This window comes from Malania oleifera, chromosome 5 (genome assembly GCF_029873635.1).
Source record: "Malania oleifera isolate guangnan ecotype guangnan chromosome 5, ASM2987363v1, whole genome shotgun sequence".
Taxonomy (NCBI): domain Eukaryota; kingdom Viridiplantae; phylum Streptophyta; class Magnoliopsida; order Santalales; family Ximeniaceae; genus Malania; species Malania oleifera.
In genome coordinates this window covers 24,944,770-24,969,795 of record NC_080421.1, presented here as the reverse complement: position 1 = coordinate 24,969,795, position 25,026 = coordinate 24,944,770, and the positions used below count along the sequence as shown (strand labels likewise).

Sequence of the window (25,026 nt, the reverse complement as noted above, 5' to 3'; positions counted from 1 at the left end):
CAACTGGCCGATCATTCCAAATTGTAATCATCTTCACAAGTAACCCACCTATAGATATTTGAACCAAGCACGCTGTTTCTTTTTCGTGCACCCCATTCCACTTTACTGTGACTGACAACTTTAAAAAATCTCTCAAACTCTATATTTTTTAAAAAATTAGTTCAATCATTACAGAACTTCACCACAGCTTCCATAATCTATACACAGTCATTCCAAAAGGTATGTGAACTTCAAGAGGTTTAAATTTAGAAAATATTTTCAACCAATATTCACTATCAATGACAAGTCTTCCATCTTTTTCATCCACTATGTTAAGAACAATCTTAGTCCATGGCCAGACATATATATCATTCTGCTCTGGAGTTTGAGACATGGGTGCTAGTTCAATAAGGCGAGGTGTTTGGTCCGACTCATCTTCTAAATTGGTCCTAAGTATTCTTCATACTAAAAAAAATGTTTTCAACAACTAAATATGGGTGCATTAACATTTGTTGCTGCGGGACCAACACTCCCCCAATGTATGTGTTTCTATGTATATTGTTAAAATTGGAGAAGAATAATTATCTCTATTGATTCACACACATTACAAGGATTACAAGGGTATATATATATATATATACATGAGATAGTTGAAAAAATGGAAAGGTTATATTTGTCTAAGATGGAAAGTATATTTCTCTAATACTCCCCCTCAAGTTGGAGCATGAAGATCCGTAATGCCGAACTTGCGTGATAAGTCTTGGAAATGTTCAAGACCCAAATTTTTGGTGAAAGTATCAGCAAGCTGACTATGGGTAGGAATATGCTTAGTGAAGAAGAGGCCAGCCCGTAACTTCTCACGAACATTGTGACAATCGATTTCTATATGTTTTGTACGTTTGTGGAAAACTAGATTTTGGGCAATAAGAAGAGCTGCTTGGTTGTCACAATATAAGAGCATAGGTTGGGAATGTGATACTCCAAGATCATTTAAAAGAGTTTTGAGCCATGTAAGTTCACATGTAGTGGAAGCAAGTGCACGGTACTCAATTTCGGCGGAGGAGTGAGACATGGTAGTTTGTTTCTTAGTGCGCTAGGAAATCAGACTAGTGCCCAACTGAATGAAAAAACTAGTGGTGGAATGGAGAATGAGGGGACAACTAATCCAATCCAAATCAGAATAGGCTCAAACTTGAAGAGTGTTGGCAGTAGGAAAAAATAAGCCCAGTCCTGGAGACGTCTTAATGTATCGAAGAATACATACAACAACATCATAATGTGGCCGTCTAGGCTGGTGCATAAATTGATTGAGAATGTTGACCGGAAACACTATGTCGGGGCGAGTGATGGTGAGATATATCAAATGTCCAACGAGTCACCGAAACGAGCTTGGATTGGAGATAAGATCACCATCAGTATTATTGAGTTGGCAGGATGAGAACCAAGATGACCGCTATTAGTGAGGATGTCGAGAGCATATTTGTGTTGATTAAGAAATATGCTAGTGGGAGAGCGAACAACTTCGTGGCCAGGGAAATATTTCAATTTGTCAAGATCCTTTAGCTTGATTTTTTGAGCAAGCATGACTTTGAAAGTGCTAATATCAGAGAGATCATTACTTGCCATGAGAATGTCATCAACATAAACAAGTATGTGAGTAAAAGATTGACCCCGAGAATGGGTGAAAAGAGAATGGTCGGCTTGAGATTGGGTGAACCCGTAGCAAGTAAAATAGAAGATAATTTAGAGAACCAATTCAAGAGGCTTGCTTAAGACAATAAAGGGATTTCTAAAGACGACAAACACAAGTCTCCCCCTGTTTGCAATAACCCGGTGGAGGGAGCATATAAACCTCCTCATCGAGGTCACCATGGAGAAAAGCGTTGTTGACATCCAATTGAAGGAGATGCCAATTCCGAGTTGCAACCATTGCAAGAACACACCTAATAGTAACGAGTTTAGCGACTCGAGCAAAAGTGTCATGATAATCCAAACCTTCTACCTGAGTGTAGCCCTTGGCCACCAAGTGAGCTTTGTGTCGCTCTATGGATCCATCGCCTAAAGTTTTGTTTTGAACACCCATTTACAGCCATTTGGTTTTTTTCTAGGAGGAAGGTGTTGAAGAATCCATTATTAGTTTCTAAGGCTTGGATTTCAGAAGTCATGGTATCATACCCATGTGGGTGCAGCACAACCTAAGAATATGAGGTGGGTTCAGGATGTTGGGACATGACAAAAGAAAAGCCAAATGTTGATTAGAGAAACGATGATAAGATAAAAAAGAGGAGTGACAATGAACCGTACTTGAGGAACATCTTGAAACTTTTGAAACCATGGAGGACTTTGGTAAAGTAGGGCAGATATAATTAGTCAAGTAAGAGGGATGTGTGACGGCTCGTTTGGGTTGTGAAGAGAGGGGTGGAGGGGGTGGTGGCACTAGGGGTGAGGGTGGGGGTGTCGAGGAGGAGACCAAGGGAGAAGGAGGGATAAATGAGGGGTTAGGGTTAGGTGTGGATAGTGGAGGAGGTAAAATGTTGGAAGGATGTATATCCGGAATAGGAAGAGGAAGGACTAGAGAAGATGTAGGAGTAGGAGAGATGAGATGATAGGAAAAAACATTTTCTTCAAAAGTGACATCACAGGAGATGAATTTTTTTTTTGTTTTCAAGATCGTAGACACGATAAGCCTTATGATGAGCAGGATAACCTAAGAAAAAACATCAAAGAGCATGGGGAAAGAGTTTATTGTGGTGTTGACGAACAGTTTGTGCATAGCATAAGCACCCAAACACTCGCAAGTGTGTATAAGACGGTGGTTTCTGAAAAAGAAGTTTATAAGGGGACTTATGATTGAGGCTGGGTGAAGGAGTGTGATTTATTAAGTAAGTGGCTATGAGAATGCATTCACCCCAAAAAGAGACGGGAAGATTAGCTTGAAAATGTAAACACCAAGCCACATTAAGAAAATGGCGATGTTTACGCTCGGCAACACTATTTTGTTGAGGTGTATCCACACATGTGCGCTCATGAAAAATACCTTGATCATGGAAAAAAGTTTGGAGTGAAGTTGATAGAAATTATATACCATTATTAGTGCACACATGCTTAATAGTGCAATTGAATTTATTTTTAATCATGACGCAAAAATTCGTAAGGCAAGAGAAAGTATCTGATTTCATGCATATAAGATAGACTCATATAGCACGCGACTAGTCATCCACGATTGTTAAAAAATAATGTGAACCAGAAAGTGAAGTCGTAGGATAACCACCCCATATATCACAATAAGGCCAATTAAAACAAAATGTGTTCTTAGTTGTAGTTAAAGAAAAAGGTAAATGAGTATGCTTTGCTATAGCACAAACATCACAAGGCAGATAAGAAGAAGAAATATTTAAGGTTTTCGGAATACATGAGATAGAAGGGTGACCAAGACGTTGATGCCAAATAGTAGTATCGGAAACACGTTGAGAGTGGAAAACTAAGGTGGGGGGAGGTTTATAGTGGTAAAGTTCATCCCGTACTTCACACGTTTCAATCAGCCTCCTCGTTGATAGATCCTGAAAGACACAAAAGGTGGGAAAAAATATAGCAACACAATTGAGATCCTTGGTTAGTTTGCTGATGGATAATAAGTTAAATTTAAATGAAGGCACATAAAAAACATTAGAAAGAGAGAAAGTAGTAGAAAACCGCATAGTGTCAGTATGAGTTACAGAAAGAATGTCACCATTTGGAAGCTTAATGGTGCATGACTGATTAAGAAACTGAATATTATCATGAGAAGACAAATTGGAAGTCATGTGATCGGAGGCACCTGAATCAACAATCCATTCAGTGTTAGAAAGAGAAGTAGAATAACAAGAGGTGAGGTTACCAGCAAAATTGGCAGAGTTGGTGTTCAAGGGCGATAAAAGATCCAAGAGTTTATGGTTGTTCACTGGTGAGACCAGGGATAGCAATCTCAGAAGAGGTTGAAGAACCTGTGACATTATTTTCAGCCATTGAAGAACCAGATGCTTCCATAACGTCAGATACTTCAAATAAATAAAAAAATCTCCAAATCGGGTCAACTCAGAGCTTTGCAACGACCAAAAAATATAAACCTTCGATTTGATAATCTTCGAGTTTAATCAGAGAAGTCAAAGGTGCTATCGGAATGTTGAGACCACTATGGCAAGCCGAAATTGAGGCAAGGATTATACTTGCAATTTGCAGATTGAGAGCTCTTAATTGAGGATCAATTAGCAGTGGGGCTTTCTGAGGGTATTTCTCTTCAAAATACAATTAAGATTGCATATGAGTCTCCAAGCAAAAACTTGTATGGGGATTGGGACCAACCATGAGACCTAACATGGACAGGACTGCCGCACCAGTAGTGGGGGCTGCATAGTATTGTTGAGTCCTGGTGTAGGTCCATGACAAGGGTGGCCCGCCCTATGCAGGGTGTGCTTTAATGACCAACCCCCACCCTACATGCTCACCATGCCATTAAATAAATTTATCCACTGGTGGAGTGAAGAAGCCCTATAGGTTCAGGCCGGGAACTGTGACGGAGAGGAATAGAACAGGACGGAGGCGATGCCGTAAAAGACGAGAGACAACCAGACAATTGACTGCTACGTGCGTTCGGTGAGACGAGGATGAAGATGATGCGGAGTGACAATGCTAATAGACGTTGCCGGAAAATCAAGAAGGCCACCGAGAATTGCAGCAGCAGGGTCCACTAGACAGCTGAGAACTATAAGACAGCCAAAAAAAAACAGAGAGGACCAGAGAAGTCGGAGAACTGAGAAAATGCCGAACTGAGTGAGAGAGCTGCCCGAACATAAGCAGAGAGGGATGCCGATGGCGGCGGTTCGAGAGAGCACCAAGAACGAAGACTGAACGCCGAACTAAGAAGAGATCGTCAGGAGAAACAACTAGGAATTTGCTGCACTGGCTTTTCCAAATTGAGGGAGACAACTAAAGTGAGAAAGGAAAACTCTCATCATTGGTGCAACGGTGCAGAATTCTGAGAAGGAGATGCGGCTAGAGGAACGAGAGAGCGCCGAAGAAAGGCCGAGTGGGAGGCCGAGCGTGCGTTCAGAAATGGTGGGCGACGGCGGCAAAGAAGGAGAAAAGAAAAGAAAAAATAGGTTAAGATCTAGGGCTCTGATACCATGTTAAAATTGGAGAAGAATAATTCTCTCTATTGATTCACACACATTACAAGGATTACACAGGTATATATATACATGAGATAGTTGAAAAAATGGAAAGGTTATATTTGTCTAAGATGGAAAGTATATTTCTTTAATATATATTAAAGATAATATGACTTATCAATTTTGTATTTAAAAGAAGAATAAAATTTTGACAAGCTGTAAACTAAAAACATCCTAAAATATATATTTTTTATTTACTTTTACAATCAAGTATAGCTAGGGTTATGTTTGATGGAATATGTGTGTGTGTCTATATATATATATCAATGTTAAAATTAGCCCCGTTCTAACTTTGTTTATTGTGGTAGCGGTTGTCCTGCATCCACTTTCTACAACTATTGATGAGTTGATGTTAAGGATTAGAATAGGTTGATAGACTCCTTGATAGTCTATTGGGAGACAGGACTTGTCTTCAATGCTTATGTCAGTGTTAGAGACAGAGTATATATAATTGACATTTTTTGTAGTCTTAGTGTGAAAATTATTTCCTGCCTTTTTTCCTAACCTCTTTATAGGTTTATTACTCAAAGGAAGTCACACCTTCATGTTAGACCTATAATATAATTGATATCATTTATAGTTTTAGTATGAAGAATACTACCAATTCTAATAACTCTACTTATTGGTTAGAAGTAAAGGTTGCCCATCAAGTTTTGGGTACATGTTTCTTTCATATTTATAAGCTTGATTACACACTTACCCAACATAAGAATGCTACATTTTTTGAGGAAGTTTTTTTTACTTGCAAAAGTTGGCTTTGTTTTGTATTGTGGTGCATATTTCTAATTACTTGAGTGTGATCTTAAAGCTGTCATTAATGGGAAGAGACCTTAAATTATTTTTTTCAAGCAAAGTTTTTGTTTCTATTCCCTACAATTAGAGGGTGAGACTTCTTCATAAAGAAAACACATTTTGCTAGGGGTAGGCCAACTAAGGATGATGGCTTGGATTGTAATGGAGATTAAAAGTATTTAAGAGAGAGAGAGAGAGAGAGAGAGATGCAATAACATTTTTAAATTTTTAGAAACTACCATTGAAAGAAGAAATTTAGAGGATTTTGACCCCCAATAACGAGGTGCAAAGTAGAGGTTGAAAGTTTCAACTAAAATCTTAGTATAACATTTTAGTACACATGGAATCCGAATGGTCATACATGTTCTACTATTTCATGGTATAGCAACACAATCCCCTAGAGGCCATCTGCTAAATTTAAATGGGTCAGAAATGATGGGTGGAGAGGAGCACTCAGTCACTGGCTGTGACTGAAACTCAGTGAGGATAAATAGCCAAATCAGTAATTTCAATCTGAAAATAAATTACAGAGGAATAAAATCTCTCTCACGGCTCACTGGCTAATCTCTCTCACACACCACATTGCTCACATTTACTCACACACAACTCAGCTATTTATAGTAATTATAGAAATCAAATAATCAACAATGGTGGGTGCAAATCTTCAATAGCGGTGGGCTGGTAGGTGGAGTAGGTTGCCTGCAAATCTCCAATGTCCACAACGGTGTGCTGCCGGTCTTCAATGGAGGTGGGCTGCCGGTCTTCAAGTTTAATCTTCAACATCCCCCCTTAAACTTGACTCTCCTAATTTTGTCATTCCGAGCATTGTCTTCAGTCTTGCAAAAATATCATGTCTGAGTGGTTTTGTGAAAATGTCAGCAATCTGATCATACGTTCTGCAAGATATCAATTTCATTTCTTTCTTCCTGTAACCCTTGGTGACATGTTTTGCTTTGTATCTCTGGACTTCTCTTTGAGTGTTCTTCTTGGTCTTGTAGACCCATTTTACACCAATAGTTTTGTGGCTCTTCAGGAGATTTGTCAACTCCCAAGTCTTGTTCTTCTTGATGGATTGTATCTTCTCATCCATCATTTTTCTCCATTTGTTTTCTTCGTTAGCTTTCTCAAAGCTAATTGGGTCGCTAGTTAGCAACAGGCAGTTTAGAGCAATATATTCTTCCATTGGTTCTGTATTTTCATACAGATCGGCTAGATTTCGAGCTCCTCTAGGTCTCATGTCTGAGATTTCACGCTCAATTGGTGATGGAGCTTCATTCCTCTGTGGTGAACCATGTGGAGGTGTCTGCAGCTCAGGAATTTGTGGCTCGATAGCCACTTCTCTTGTCTGTGTAGGTTCTTCTCCTTCAAGTGTCAATTCCGCATCTTTGGAACATTCAACCTGGTCCCATTTCCAGGATTCATTTTCTTCAAAGATGACATCCCGACTGTGAAAGACTTTCTTGTTGATGGGATTGTAGAGTCGATATCCCATGGTGCTATCACCGTATCCTACAAGGATACACTTCTCTCCTTTATCATCCAGCTTTGTCCTTCTTGCTTCTGGGATCTTGGCGTAGGCTATGGAGCCAAACACCCTAAGATGACTCACACTGGGCTTGTGAGTACTCCAGGCTTCATATGGTGTCTTTGTATCAAGACTCTTCGTCGGACACCTATTGAGCAGATAGACTGCACATAACACTGCTTCTGCCCAAAAACTCTTGGGCACATTCTTATCCTTTAACATGCTTCTAGCCATGTTAAGGATTGTGCGGTTCTTCCTTTCAGCTACACCATTCAACTGGGGAGTGTATGATGGTGTGAACTGTTTCTGAATTCCTTGTTGTCTAAGGAATTCCAGGAAAGCTTCGTCTTTGTACTCTCCTCCTTGGTCTGACCGGAGTGACTTGATGCGGAAGCCACTCTGTTTCTCCACAAGAGTTTTGAACTCTTTGAACTTATCGAATACCTCTGACTTCCTTTTCAAGAAGTAGACCCAGGTCTTCCTGCTGTAGTCGTCGATAAAGGTGAGGAAGTATCGATTCTGTCCATTTGAAAATGGTCTTAGTGGACCACACACATCTGTGTGTATTAGTTGGAGCGGCATAGTTGATCTCCAGTCGGTTTGCTTTCCAAAGCTGTTTCTATGTTGCTTGCTCAAAATACAGCTTTCACATATCACATTGGATGATGGATATTTGGTAAGCCTTTCACCATCTTCTTGCTTCCCAATTGTTTCAAACTTTCAAAGTTTAGATGCCCATACCTTAGATGCCATAGCCAGTCTTTGTCTTTGATGATAGCGCTCAAACACCTTGGCGTATCATGTTGGATGGCGAGCGGAAACATTCGATTCTTTGCCATTTGAACTCGAGTAACAAGCTTTCCTCGAGCATCTATTATCACCATCTGCTTATCACTGAGGCTAATTCGATAGCCTCTCTCCACGAGCTGTCCGAGGCTAAGTATATTAGTCTTCATGGCTGGCACATAGTAGACGTTGGAGATGTAAGCATGATCTCCAGACTTCTGTTGATCAAAACATCTCCTCTCCCTTGGACTGGGATTTTAGAATTATCGCCGAAAGATATCTCCCCCTGAACTTTCTCATCAAGTTCAAAGAATAGGTTCTTTCTGCCAGTCATATGGTTGCTGGCTCCAGAATCAAGGTACCAACGCTTTGGTCCTGAGGAGTTGCATTGTGTGCCATCAGCATCAACGACTCTCCATCTGCATGATCAGTTTCGGCAAGGTTGGCCTCCTCGCTAACCTTTTCTTGTTGACGCCCCCAACATTCATTGCTATAGTGTCCATACTTGTGACAATTGTAGCATTGAATGTTTCTTTTGTCTACATTTGAGCGATTATTATATCCTCCTCTTCTTCCTTGTCCTCTGCCTTGTGGGACATAGCTCTGTTGATTTCGTCCTCCTCTAGTGGGACCTCTTCTGCCTCTGCCACCTTCTCTGGAGTTAAATTCCCAGAATTTCTTCCACGAGATCCTCGGTCTCGTCCTCTTCCTTGTTGTGACGTCCCCCCTTTGTCGTATTTATCTGTAGTGAGGGACAACTTCGTTTGGAGAGCTTGCTCCAGTGCTTTATCATCACTTCTTCTATTGACTTTTTGCTCATGGGCTTGGAGTGAGCCCACAAGTTCTTCTACAGACATTGTTTCCAAGTCTTTTGTTTCTTCCAAGGTCACAGCTATATAATCATATTTTGGATCTAAAGATCGCAAAATTTTTTCACAAATTCTCTCGTCATTGAGAATTTCTCCATTTCTTCTTAATTGATTTGATACTACCATTACTCGTGTATAGTAGTCTGAAATGGATTCAGTAGACTTCATTTTGAGAGATTCGAACTCACCTCGCAATGTCTGAAGACGAATCTTTTTTACTTTATCTGCACCTTTGTGTGTTCGATGGAGAGAGTCCCAGACTTCTTTAGATGTCTTCGCGGAGGCAATGATTTCGAACGTGGCCTCATCAAGGCCTTGGTAGATTATGGATTTTGCCTTGCAATCTTTCTTTCGATCGGCTCGCAAGGTCGTTCTTTGAGCTTCGGGCATAGCTGCTTCGGCTTCTTTTGATGGGCTTTCTCTGTACCCATCTTCAACGATATCCATGACATCCTGAGAACCTAGAAGGGCTCTCATTTGAATCGACCAGTTGTCATAATTCTCTCGGGTCAATTTTGGAATGACCGATTGAATAGTACCGTTAGCCATCGAATTCAATATATAAAAAACAGAGAAATGGGGGCTGATTTTGGTAAATCTAATGAAACCAATAAATTCAGAAGATTGAAAAACCTTAGGAACCGGTTTTGGTTTGCAAAGAACCGGTCTAAAAATCACCGAACCGGCTATAGGAAAATTCTGGTGAATTTTTGAACTAACCGGTTTAACTTAACGGCCACTTAAACGGCGTTAACCCCTCCGTTAGGCCACGTGGCGCTTTCTGGGCGCGCCGCGTGTCGGCGCTAGGAGCGGGTTGGAGGCGGGTCGGACCTCGTTCACGGATCCGGGTTGCGGGTTTGGCACGCGGGTCGCTGACCGGGTCGCGGGTCGTAGATCCGGGTCGCGGGTCGCTTTGCGGGTAGGATCTCGCCAATCGGGCGAGGAAGACGCGTGCAGGCGCGTGTCGCGGTCGTCGGAGTCTTGCCGGCGCGTGGGCAGAACGGTGCTTACGTGGGATGCGCGTGGGAGCGCGTGGGCGATCTCCCGGTGTCCGTTTGAGACGTGGTTTTCACCGTTGGAATCGTCTCGAGCTTAATTGCACAATGGTAGGCTCAATTTGATATTTGGAGTAACTTCAAAACTGAGAAGAAACTTGAATTTCTTCTCTGTTCACCTCTGTTTGGTGAATTCCGGCGTACCTGGACGCTCTGATACCACTGATGGGTGGAGAGGAGCACTCAGTCACTGGCTGTGACTGAAACTCAGTGAGGATAAATAGCCAAATCAGTAATTTCAATCTGAAAATAAATTACAGAGGAATAAAATCTCTCTCACGGCTCACTGGCTAATCTCTCTCACACACCACATTGCTCACATTTACTCACACACAACTCAGCTATTTATAGTAATTATAGAAATCAAATAATCAACAATGGTGGGTGCAAATCTTCAATAGCGGTGGGCTGGTAGGTGGAGTAGGTTGCCTGCAAATCTCCAATGTCCACAACGGTGTGCTGCCGGTCTTCAATGGAGGTGGGCTGCCGGTCTTCAAGTTTAATCTTCAACAAGAAATTTCCAAACTAAATGCAAATATTTCTTCATTTCTTCAAACATTATGAGCTAAATTTTGAGTCTACAAGTGGAATAGGTTCGTGCCAATAGCCATGAGATCATCAAATACTAGGCTCTTGTATCAATTGACTGGAAAAAAAAAAAAAAACCATAAGACATAATACCAATAATTTTATTAACAACACGACTCATATAGAGACCTTCACAAGCAATGATTTTTCGTGTAATGTGTCTATTGATTCCACTTTAAAGCTTTGAGATATGGAGGAATTCATCACAGTTGGATGACTTATCATCACTTCATAGTCTCCATGGAAAAGTGAAGTCTCAAGCAAACCTTCTGCATCTGTTTTTCCCTTGAAGCCTTTGTGACTCCACTCTGAAATTAACTTGTCTACAATGTTTCCCGTTGGTAGGTTATTCAAATTGTAATCAGTCAAGCACATTCGATAACATTCCCCTTTGGAAGACATCGAAGCCCACATTACGATCCCATTTATTCTTGAATGTGCATGTGCCTCTCTTAAAACTTGCTCTAAGTAAAGTGCCTGTACACATAATCAATCCACCCCCACAAAAAGAGCTCGTTAATGGAATTAACTAATATTAGAGAACATTTTAGGTAAACTTCTTTTTATTTTTATTTTCTTGTTGAGACCCATATAAAATGATCCTTTTATTTTATCAATCTTACAGCAAATGTAATTGATAGAAGGAGAAAATTAAGGATGTCAAAAATCAAATCAAAATCTTCCCTTTCATCGTTTAGGGGTTGGATTAGAAGTTAAATCATGCTAATTTTTGTGTACATTAGTTTCATAGATAGTTATTTAGCATTACATACAATTTAATAATTTCATGTGACTATGACAATTCATTTTTGTCATGGTCAATTTTCTCCTTTTTTCCCGAATATTTTTGTGGCTCTCTCTTTTCTTAATGACTATAGTTGGACCTACTTATACATCTATCCATTTATTTGTATCCAGTTAAATGTTGTCACATTAACTTCTTATCTGCTAAAAGTTTTACATGTCTACTTGTCATATCAAACACTACCACCCATGCTAATGTGCTAATCAACAATCACCCAAAATATTTTCTAGAGGTGAGTAAGGCTCGGGTGAGTGGGTTCCTTGTACTCAAAAGAAGTTGGTGTGACAATGAGATTGATGATCCTCACCTAACTTGAGACAATACCCCCTTAATATATATCAAGTTTCCTTTTCTCTTAAAAAAATCAAAATGCTAGCCTTATGGAGAATTCTATCGTATGAGGCATCGCAGCAAGATACAGGGTTGGCTATGGACGTCTTGCATGCCAGGACTCTGGGATACAAGCCCTAGGAATGCTAATACTTCCCCAAAAAAATCTTCTTTTCTGGAACAATTTTTCTAGGCATAATTTAATTAGCATCCACTGGTGTACATGAGTATTTGGATTAATAAAAATGCATGAAAGGTATAGTTTGGTGTGGGTCCTAATAATGTAGATCCACCCTTTCGTAGGGTCCGTTTCCAATGAATATGCGTACCTGATAGGGACTCCATTGAAGATCCAGTTCAGTAATCCACATGGGTAACCCTGCAGCTGCAAGAGTATCAATGGAAGCCCTCATATAGGCCAAGTTAGGAGCAGCACCCGTGAAATGAGCCTCAAGTCCAATTCCCATTTTGCAACTTGCTGCAGAACCCCGGATCTCTCTAAGCTTCTGAAGATACCTCGCCGGCGAAGACGACCAGTCCTGGCTCATCTCTATGGTGTTATACTCATTCATGAACAAGGTGGCCCTCCCGTCGATCTGGCAAGCCCTCTGGTAAAACCCTGCCGTAGCACCCCTCCCGAGCGTGTTCTCATAGAAGGAGTAATGCAAGTTCTCATTGAGAACGTCCCACGCGATGAGCTTGCCGGCGTATCTGCTAACTACGGAGTTTATTCTTTTAGCGACGGCGGCGGCGAGTTGGGATGGAGAAAGAGATTTCACCCACCAGGGCTGGTACTGGAAATCGTCCCACAAGATGTTGTGGCCGCGGACATCGATGTTATTCTGTTGGGCGAAATGGAGCATGGCGTCAGGGACGGAGTAGTCCACCCTGCCGGGGTACACTTCGGTGTCGTACCACTTCATTTCGTTCTCAAAGGTGGTGACCGTGAACCGGGAGGCGAACCACTTCTGGTATCTAGGGTTTGTGAGGATGTTCTTGTTCATGGAGTTCCCTTGTGTGTTCGAAGGATGTGTATTAAGACAAGATGAGAATCAATATTATCAAAGAGAAAAAAATTAAGTTCTCCCCGCAGGGTCAAGCTGATTCATTCATCATTAATTAATTAGTTAATTTACCGAATGGGAAACGAGGTTTCTTTTGTTTGATGGAAATGGATGCGCCAGCAAGGGGATTCCCTTTTGCATCGGCTGCATGAAACTTTATCCTGCTCTTCCTCGTCTGCACAAATTTTTACCACCATGAGTGAACTTGTCCGTGAGTATAATTAAACTATATTTTCTTTCAGTTTTTTGATGAAAAGTTTAACTTGGTGCAGAAAAATATCATCATGAATTGAGAATGGATACGAGAAATTTTGGTATGTAAAGAGTACTAGAGAGTTTTTAAATGGAGAAGCATATAGGGGTACCCCCATTATCCCGATAAATTAATTGAGTGTCCGAAAATACACCGTTGTTTCAAAGAAAAGAAAAATAATAATTAGCATCCATTAATTTTAGTTTGCTACCTTTTCAATGCTTTGTTGATGATGAGAGCGCCACTCCTCGTCCGTGAAAGGCTGAAATGAGATGCTATCTGCCCATATCTCAACTGAAGTGTTTTTGTTCTGCATGCATGCAAAGGACATTATTAATTTTTCAGGAAACTCCATATATTAATTAAAATCTTAAACAAATGTCATTTATTATGCACCATGCATTATGTAATGCATACATACAAAAACACCTATGTTCTTTACAAAAATCCTAAATTTTCTACTTTAACTTCTTCTTCTTGCAAGTTCTCAGGGACCAGACCAAGGACCATCCCGGAATAAAATAGGGATCTGTCACTAATTTCATCCTAAAATTCAAATGCCGATAAAGTTCGAATCTTAAGGCTCTGACTTTTTAGTTGATATGAGGGCTACATTGAAGAGATTGAGGAGACGTAGACTCAAGAAAGAAGAGAGAAAAAAGAAAAGAAAAGAAACTGGCTAGTTACTCTTCATCTTATTTGGTCAAATAAAAAAAACATAGAGAGAGAGAGAGAGAGAGAGAGAGAGAGAGAGAGAGAGAGAGAAAGAGAAAGAGAAAGAGAAAGAGAAAGAGAGAGTTATAAGAAAAGAAGGCAAAAGTCAAATATCAGTTATAAAAAAAAACAAAACATTAATTGAAATCTATGTCAATAGTCCATAGAATAATTAATTGAGTGCTTAGAAGGCCCCCAACACCATTATATTAAAAAAAGTTTGGGCGTACTAATGAAGGATATTAATATATATACCTCGAAATAGAGGTGTGCAGTGGAGGAGGGTGCGTCCATGGTAACGCCACCCTTGAGCATGGACCAACACCCAGACTCCGCCACTATTGCCCCCGCAGGCTTGTACCCTGTTTTCGTCTTGAAAACTGCCGCCACCGCTGCTTTTCCAGCGCCGCTCACCTGCAACCAAGCTGCACCGTCCGCCCACCACACAACAAAATTAAACTTAAACTATACATTAATTAATCCAGAGAACACTAGTCATGCTAATTATTTCTCTGAGTTAGTTAATCCAGAGCAATGATAATCAAGTGGGACAATAATTAATGAAGGAAAAACTATTTAGTACCAGAGAAGGTGTAGTGGTGGCCACTTCGCAGGAAGAACTTTTGGGAGAAGCTGTCGAAGGGGTTGTTTCTGCTGTGAGCCACAATGAACTTGTTTCTTCCTGTTGCTGATTCTCTCAATTCTATTTTTGCACCTCCAAAGGGTTCCCACGATTTGCCCAAGGGTGCATCGAACTCTGGGTTTTGTACAATTCCCCCCTTGTACTGTGCTCTTGGCGGATTTTCCTGACACTAAAATGAACGAAAATAAAATTCAAGTTTTTTTAAAAAAAATAAAATAAAATAATGGATGATCGATAATTAGAAATACCCAACTCATCAATGTAATAATGGTAAAAATAATAATAATGATTGATAGCTTACGTCAATGCTGGCTGAGTAGTCGTAGAATGAAGCATCTGCAGTGAATATTCCTGTAATTGGTTGTGAAAAAAATAGAGCATATCTCCAGTTGATCAAATTTTATTAATGTACCTCCTCGCTCTATGCGTCTAAAGAAGATCATAGGAAATAAATAGAGCATATAAAGTTATCTACATTGTGATATAAGCTATCTTGCATGAACTGATATTTATCTTTACCGCATGTTTGGAGAATCGTATTGAATTTAGATAAGAAATAATTCAAATTTATCTAAATCAAATTCAATTTTTGAAAATTCATGCTCCGATAAGATAATTTGAATTATCACAAAATGAATATAACTATAATATAGATATATTTTCAATTTAATTTTCATAATGAATAAAGATGGGTATCAAATTAACATTCCCAACTCAACATTTTCACAAGTTGTAAAGAATTCCCTTGTCTCATGTTAGAGAGTTTGGAATATTTCAAACTTTGAATTTAAATATATATATATATATATATATAATATTATATTATATTATATTTTATCCAAATTAAAGACCCTAAACCCTCATTCTCAAACACATTAACTTCAAATTTTAAGCTTAAAGAAATAAATAAAAAAATAATAAGCAAAAAAGGGTGAAAGTCTGAATGCCAAACCTGCAAGAAGAAAATAACACAGCAGCAAAAGCAGATTGTTTTGCAATCCGAAAATCATCTTGGCAGTGCCAATTTCCCTAAAAAATATATATATATCTTTTTATTTTTGTATACCACTCTATGCTTGAATAAATCTCTATTACCATTATATATATAGGGAGGGGGAGAATCCATGTTGGAGGAGTAATGATTAGTGGCTTGATAAGTATAATTGAATTTTATTAGATGTAAGTGATTATTCATAATTACTTTAATTAGCATTTTGCTCCGCTTTGATCGGCACTATATGTGGGTTATTTTAATCTTTAGATAAAATGGTTAATTTACATATAGTCCCATTTTTAAAGCTTACAATTGGAACATTTGTTTATGTATATTTATCAAACCATTATCCTAACTTTATATTTATTTTTATATGTAAACACATAAATTTTACGTCACACCACCCACCTACTTTGTGGGAAATAACTAATTGTAACTCATTATTTTTCGCTATTTTTCGGGTTAGCTAATAAGTATTCAGTCAATCCAATTAGTTTAGTAAATTAATTTTTTAATTAACCAAAATTAATCTTTTATTTATTGGACTCACTGGAATACTTTAACCAGCCAAATATGTAGCAAATGAGCTTTTTCAAATTTAATTAGTTTAATTAATCAGCATATATATATATATATATATATATTTTGCTTTTTTTTTTTTTTGGAAAGAACCAAAAGTCACCTATATAGTAGCCTTGTCCCACGTTTATTAATAACCTTCACTTATAGGAGAGGAATACAGTGGAAACAAAAGGATACTTGAGGTAATAACCAATAAAACACTCCATGTATCAAACCAAATAAAAGAAGAAAACAAATCTATACCAAAACCAAAAGAAAACCAACTAAACATACCTCACATAAGTCTTTTTTTTTTTTTTTTTAATAAGAAGGGCGGCACCTCCATCTATTTATTGATAACTCCTCACTTTTTGCGGAAGAATACCGTGATTACAAGACAATCAATGGGAGATAACGAAAGACAACACGTTAAAAACCTCCCAAAGAACAACACCCACATCCAGCCAAAAATCGGGTTACAAGTCCAAACAAAACAAAACAAAACAGGACCTACAAAACAAACCTCACGCAACAAAATAAAACAAAAGATAAACAACATAAAGTAAAGTTAAAACCAAAAGGAAATTAGTTAAACATACCTCATATAAGTCGTACCCATCTTCTCCAATTTATACAAACCATTACTAACTCTAGGGAGTTGACTACTATTTGTAAACAACTTATTCCTCCCCATAGCACCTTGTCGAGCCAAGGCATCTGCCACTTTGTTCCCTTCTTTATACCAATGATTTATCGAGAAATCTACTCCCTCCAATAAACCAATAAACTGCTCCCAAAAATCCCACAAATACCACAAGGAGCACTTCCTGACTCTTATCCAATTAACTACAATATTCGAATCACATTCAATATCGATACAGGTACGTCCCAAATGTTTGCAAATCTTTATTTCCTCCAACACAGTTCTCAATTTAGCATCATTACTTGAACAAGAACCAAAATATTTTAAAAAATCAATCACAAAAGAACCTGTATGGTCTCTAAGGATGCCACCACCACCCGCCGACCCTAGGTTCCCCAGGCTGCTCCCATCCAAATTTAGTTTCAACCTCCCTTACCTTGGTTTTAGCCATCTCATACTTTGTATAGTTTTAATTCTTTTATTCACAATTCGCACTTCCAGATTCTGCAATACCCAAAAATCAATATCCTTTAACTAAACCATTTCTTTCATGTTCTTACTCAAAACCCCCACCCAATACTTAATGGAGAGCCACACATCAGTACTACACTCTAATTTTCCTCCCATTCTAGCCACACATCTCATTCTCCATAGCCTCCAAACTACTAAATAAGGAATCAAACCCATCAATGAACCTAGTTGAGAGAACCTGAAAACCCTATTAAACCACATTTGGACTTTTTCTTTCCAACTTTGTTGCATAAGGAAAGGAACACCTACCTCGATCCACCGAAACCTTCCTCCAAACCTCAGAAGCAAGATCTCCCTTATTTAACACATGCTCCAAATCTTCTGATTGTCTCATCTCACAATAGTTACACGCCGACACAAGTGAAACCCCCACCCTTCTCACCTTTTCATCAACACTTAGGCACTCAAAAGTAGCCTTCCACACACAGATAGAAATTTTCTTCGGTAACTATTTGTTTCAAACTCACTTAACCCAATCAAATTTTGGAGCTCTAACTCTGATAACATCCCATGCGGATTTCGTATTAAAGTAACTATCCTTTTCCGGGAGCCATAACAAAATGTCCGAAGAATTTCTAAGATTTCCCGCCTTTTCCATCACTTCATCCGCTTTACTAAACCCCAGGATCTTCTGCAAATTTTCCACATTCCACGCATTATTGATAACCAAATCTTTTAATTTGATATGAGATTGTGCACCATTTGGACAATCTGCAAACAAAGGTCCCGAGTTTAGAAACTTATCATACCATAATTTTATATCTCCTTTTCTAACCTTCCACTTAGAATTACTTAACAGTTCAGGCATACCCTGCAGAACTTTCCTTCAAAAGGAAGAATCCGATCCATACGATCTATAAAGAGCAATATGTCCTCCTTTCACATATTTAACTTTAAAAACTTTTGATACCTCATATAAGTCGTACCCATCTTATCCAATCTATACAAACTTTTGATAACTCTAAGAAGTTGACTACTATTTGTAAACAAACTATTCCTCCCCATGGCACCTTATCGAGCCTAAGCATCTACCACTCTATTCCCTTCTCTATACAAATGATTTATGGAAAAATCTACTCTTTCCAATAAACCTATATATATATATATATATAGACACATGTTTAAATAAGCAATGTTCATTTTTTATGTGTATATATATATATATATATATATATATATATATATATATATATATATATATATTCTCTCTTTCTCTCATGTGCACACATACATATATGTAATTTCATTCATTTACTTAACTAATTAAATTTTTTGTTAATGTAACTTATTATGAAAAAAAATGAACTTTTCAAAAGCTTGTATCAACCAAATTAATTAAATTAGTCCCACTAAATTAGTGAAACTTTTAAACTAATTGTTGACTTTAACCGAATAGCATACATACTGCCGACAATTAAGATAAAATGAGAGAGCTATGCCCCAAAGAAAATTATTCCAAGCATAATTAGAGGTCATCGCATCTTAATTAAAGGAACTATAGACACACAGGTCAACATTATTGCAATTACTTCGAACAATTTTTTTTTTACTTTTATGTATGGGATATATATATATATATATATATATATATATATATATGTATATATATAATATCACTCTCTCTCTTTCTCTCAAGCACATACATGTTTTTGGTCAATTCGATTAATATATATAGATGTAAATTAGCACTTTTTATGTGTTTGCAAACGCTAGTGGACACTTAGATATAACTGGTTAATGAAATTTTTTTGGATAATAGTTAAAAATTTTCGTTTATTAAACTAGTAAAAAAATTATAATGTTAAAAAACTTTATATCAACTCGACCGAATTAATCATACCAAATTAGTCAAAAACTTTAATTATTCCTCCCAATTGAATTTTAGCCAAATAATGTATACCTTTCCATAAATTAAGGTAAGCAACTTTGAAACATCTGTCCCAAAAGCAAAGCATCCCAAGCATAAAACACATAGCATGTTAAAAGAACTATATACTCTTACAAGTGTGTGTATACATACATATATACAAATCCATACACAAAAACAAGTCAACACCATAATTTCTCTTGCAAATATTATCCCTGAATATGTCTTTTTTCCCTCTTAGAGGGAAGGTGTAGGGAACTTGTCACAGCACCTGAGTTTAGTAGGGAACAAGGTGCATATATATAGGCTTATATATGTTGTCTTGTCTTGTTTACTATGATGTACATTTTATGCTAGGTTTGACTTGATTTGTAAAATGAAATGTATTGGCAATGAAAATATAGTAAAAAAATTAAATAAAAAATGTGAAGAAATCAAATCATAAATTCAATTTTATTTCATCCAATCCATTTCATACTTGCATATTTATAATTAATATATTTTTTTTTAATATGGAAGATGTTATTTTGACTTTAGGGTTTTTATTTTTAAATAAGATGTTAATGTTCTTATTATTATATTCTAAGTCCCTTATGTATCAATTTTATCAATTCAAACTAACTTTGCCAATCTCAACCCCAAACATAACTATAATTAGGAAATCACTACAATATTAATGATGGTCTTTTACAATTTCTTCTACAACTAACATATTAGAAAAATTTTATTGTAGGATAAAATAGGTGAAGGCATTACTACTTAGCCTGCCACAAAAATGATTAGGAAAAGGTTCTAGTCTATGTGGGTATGCAAGTCAAAAGTTGGTGTGCGATGAGTATGTCAAGAAGTCTCCTCTGGTCCCTTTACAATTTTTATTTTATCATTTTTTTTTAACTCCATCGGTTTGAAATAAACGATCTAAGGCAATTCACCTTACATATCGTACCTTTGTCAATTTCCTGTCAAGGTTTGAAATCGAGACATGCAACATGAAATTCCTAAACTCTAATATACACATATACAAGGCTTGCTAGTCCCTTTCCATGGGATAGCAATGCTGACCTACTAGGCAATAAAAGGATTAAATACCCTTTGTTTTGTTTTTTTTTTTACTTTTTTATTATATTATTAAATATTTTGATCTTTTAAATAATTAGTTGTCCTTTATAAATGACAATCGAATATAAAATTCGACCACTATCATAGTGAATCCAGTCCAATGCCATTCAATCTCTTTTCATTTCCTTATATCTTAGCCGGTAAAAAAAAATACACTTTATAGATATGTAGCAACTTAATTATTTTATGCAAAAGTGCCCAATTTTTCCTTTAAAAAAAATTTATAGTAATGAAATGAATCATCAAATAAATTAATATCTCAAAAAAATGAAATTTGAAAGTAATTTGGTCTTCATTCCAAATTTATACAGGAACATAATTTAAACTCAAGATTTTGCTTCGGAGCACAAAATAGATTTATATTTATATGGATTTGGATAAAAATCAACACAATTTAATACTATATACTTTGCCAAAATCGATACAAATCCTAATCTAAAACTTGGAACATGTACTTCTATGAAGTTTGAAGTTGCTAATATATAATTTAGCACAGCTAATATCTCTTTATGCCATTAATTTTGTTCCTTTTTTGAGAAAGGTATCTTCTTTTTCATTAATGGGGTCACGTTTAGCACTCTAAAAAGTTTTCTCTTCATCTTTTCCACCGAAAAAATCCTTTGAACAATTATGTCTTTTATTTCATTTTTCTCTCAAAAACTGAATCTTTTTATCACGTTTAATTAGTGAGATCAACCTGATCTTTTTGAAAAGTAATTCCTTTTATTTTAATTAAATTTTTAAAATTTGTAAACTAGTTGTCCACTTTCTTTGAGAAATTATATTTTAAAAATAAAATTTTTAGTTTTTTAATGATAAAAAATGTTATTACTAACAACACAAATGTACCCTTATATAAAAAAGCTACACCGTTTTGCCTACTTTACATTAACAAAATGCCACCATTACTTTCTTATAAAGGGTCGGGGTTGGGGGGGATTTAAAATTTTTGTTTAGAAAACACAATTCTAAGTACATTAAGTGAAGAAACAATTTATTTTTATGTACATCTGACTTGCATTTATGTGAACTATGTAGACACCCCATTTTTGTGCTCTAAATTTTTAAATTGAAGATTCAATGGTTTGAAATGCAAAATTTTGTTTAAATAAAAAGGTTTGGATCTGACCCATTGATCCAAATCCAGTCCATTATTTGGATCAGACCCGTTAACCAAAGATTCGACCTGTTGACGCAACTATTGACTCAAATACTAGGATCCAAGACCCAGGTTCAATTTGGACATGGGCCTATTGATTATTGAAACTGAGTTTGGCTCAATTGGCTAAGGACCATCAAATAAAGGTAGTCCAATGGGTTTAGGCCCATTTGAATCCAGCCCATTTAATCAACTTGACTCTGAGACTAATTTGGCTTGCCTGAGTCCAATTTTAAAGTCTAGTTAATTTGTGTACTAATACCTATGCAAACTAAGTCAGCCCAACCCAATAAATAACTCAAGCCCAATTGCTCAAGTTTGCCCCAGTAAATAATTTAAGTCCAAGTTTTTAATTAAATAAATCACGCTCATATTGGTTTAGATGTGCTTGTCTCATAAGAAAATTTTGGGAAACTTTCTCAAAAAAAAATCTAAGGAAACCGAAAGCAAAAATGATGAAAAAGTAAGAAAGAACACTCATCTTTATAGAGTTTCTGGTCTAAAGTTCACTGTTCTTGTTTTTCTTCAATCAAGACCTGCAACAATTTAAATTAAAAAAAAAAAGAATAAGATTCATTCAAGAAAAGAAAAAAAAAACAGAAAATAGAGAGAAGAAGAAGAAGAAGAAGAAGAAGAAGAAGAAGAGAAAGAGTGAGAGATTTCAGATAGATTTAGAGTAAAGAGCAGAAGAGAAAGAGCAAGGGATTTGAGATGGGTTTAGAGCAAAAAGTAGAAGAATGAGAGAGAGAGAGAGAGAGAGAGAGAGAGAGAGAGAGAGAGAGAGAGAGAGAGAGAGAGAGAGAGAGAGAGAGAAGAAGAAGAAGAAGAAGAAGAAGAAGAAGAAAAATGGAGAAAAGAGGGAGAAAAGAAGCAAAAGAAATGAAGAGACAAAGGAAAAGAAAGGTTATTATATGAGTGTTATTGGGACACGTGTCACAACCAAAGTCATGCGTTTAGAGGGCGACATGAAGCAATATTGACCATCTAATCAATGTTTTCTCTAGATGATTGAATTGCTGCCACACCAGCAATCCGTGCTAAACACTCATATTCAGTCAAAAACTACCACATGGTGGATGACGTTATGTTGATGTCACCCAACAACAGAAATTTTAATATATATATATATATATATATATATATATATATCTATATATATAACCAAAAAAAAAAACACGGGAGCTACGACAATGAATTAAAAAAAAAAGAAAAAGAAAAAAGCCATGTGTCTCCCCTGTGGGCTAACATGTGGCCCACTGGTCCTAACAAAGTGGAACCCTATTTAGACCGGTCTGATTCTTGAATCACCGGTTTTGTGCATTGTATTTTTATTTTTATTTTTTAATTAATTTTTAATTAATTTTTTAAAATTGGAAAAAAAATCAAGAGAAAAAATAAGGAAAAATATTTTAAAAATCAATAAAAATAAATAAAAAGTATTTGAATTTTTTTTTTTACTCAAGTTAAACAAATGGAAAAATAAAAAATGAAGAAAAGTCTTTAAAAATCCCAAAATATTTTAGAAAAATGTTAGAAATTTTTCAAAAAAAAATCTAAAAAATTTTGAAAAAAATTTGGGAATATTTTAAAGACACATTTTGCTCAAATTTTGATGACTTTTTATAATTATTTGTATATATATATATGTATTCTTTTTTTGTGTGTGTGCATCCGAATGATTTAACAAAGGGTAAAGAGGTATTTCATACCTCACCTATATTAGTTCTGAGGGGGATTTGTCTAACAAAACCCCTTAATTTTCATTTTACAATTGAATTTTTATTTATTTTTACTTATTTAGTTATTTATCTATTTATTATTTTAAAAGAGTTAATTAAAAATCATTACATTCAATTTATGGATAATTCATGATTAATTAGGTATCGTTCGTAGAACAAGGGTGTAAGGGGTGCTAGTACCTTTCCTTCGCATAACTAAACTCTTGATCCAATTCTGGTAAATGCAGACCGAGACTACAGGTTTTTTGGCATAAAACTAGTCTAAAAATCAATCAAAGAGTAATAATTAGGTGAACTAACCGCGCCTAGGTAAATAACAAGTTAGTGACGACTCTATCGATTTTTTTATTGTCGTATTCCCTCCTGTTGTCAGATCAAAGTATATGGATTTTTTCAGAAAATTGAGTCTGGATCATAGAGTGAAATGCACAAAAAGTATCAAACACTTCATCTTTATTTTTTTTTTTTAGAGGTACAACCATGCCATTCGGGTGCAGTCATCAACGAATGTAACAAACCATCGAGTTCTATTGTAGGTAGTTATAGGAGATGGCCCCCACATATCTAAATGAATTAAGGAGAAAGGCTTGGAACTTTTATTCATACTCATCAGAAATGATACTCGATGACTCTTTGCTAAAACACAAGTATCACACTTAAGTTCAAAAGGAAAATAATTCAAAAACAAGTCTGGAAACAAGTACTTCATGTAACTAAACAATGGATAGCCTAACCGATGATGCCATAGCCAAATCTGCTTCTCCTTACTACTCTGCACAGGATGCATCACATGAGCCCGACCCAGACAGAAGTCTTCCATGTAGTACATGTACAGCCCCTCCCTCTTAGTACCATGCCCAATGATCTTCTTGGTGAGAATATCCTAAAAAAACAAAGTGTAGGATATATTAGGGTAACGCAATTCAATTTAGTAATAGCTTGACTAACTGACATTAATTTATTCGAGAGTGATGGGACAAGCGATGTATTGGATAAGGAGAGGGTGGGTAATAGGGTCACTGTGCCAATCCTTGTAATAGGATAAGGAACACCATTGGCATTAATTATGCTAGTCCGTCGAGGTTTGGTGATCTGAATAAAGTCTGAGTCGTCAAATGTCATATAGTCAGTGGCTCCAGAATCAACTAGCCAGCCATCATATTTACGTTGAGCCGGGCTCAAACAAACTTGTCCCTCATTACCATGATCAGTAGGAGATGTTGTAGTAGGCACTATTTACAGGATGAGGGACAATTGTGTGTTGCCTCAACTTGTGCTGCCCAACCCGAACCACCCCCGATCTCACGGGCCTTCCGCGCCTTAAGGTCGTGCCACTACTCTGGATACCCATGAAGTTTGAAACAGGTTTTATGGGTGTGCTTGAGATTCTCATAATGGCCGACTTGCCCCGGTTGAGATTAGAGACTTTTTCACTACCCATTGGCATCTTTGGGGACAACTGAATAGATGGAGGTTGTCCTGGCCGCATCTTGGTGCAATTGGAGGCCATGATAGTGTTAGTCGTGGTCTCGGTTCTTCCAAGCATGACAGCTTGACGAATGTCTTCTTGGCATACATATGCATACGCCTGTTCCACCATGGGAAATGGATGTATTTGTAGGACGTCACTCCGGGCCTTGTCCAATTGGTCATCTAACCCATCTAGAAAAGTATAGACTTGGTCCTCATGGAGAAGGGAACTAAATTTTCTTATATCTCTTGCACTTGTCATCGAATTCAGCCGGAAAAAATCAATTTCTCACCACAATCCCTGGAGGTTGTTGTAGTAAGTTTCAATGGAGT

The 25,026-nt window shown here is 37.0% G+C and overlaps 1 protein-coding gene across 1 annotated transcript; it reads right to left on the bottom strand.

Annotated features, from left to right (window-relative positions):
- Positions 1 to 10,918: 10,918 nt before the first annotated feature.
- LOC131155892 (endo-1,4-beta-xylanase 5-like) lies at positions 10,919 to 24,955 on the bottom strand. The gene is made up of 9 exons (XM_058109340.1): positions 24,464 to 24,955; positions 23,995 to 24,106; positions 14,912 to 14,961; positions 14,551 to 14,779; positions 14,223 to 14,392; positions 13,465 to 13,563; positions 13,073 to 13,175; positions 12,266 to 12,948; positions 10,919 to 11,278 (listed from the first exon to the last, which is right to left on the bottom strand). Exons 1-9 carry the CDS (start codon positions 24,953 to 24,955, stop codon positions 10,919 to 10,921), a joined length of 2,298 nt encoding a protein of 765 aa, XP_057965323.1.
- Between the last annotated feature and the right edge of the window lie 71 nt (positions 24,956 to 25,026).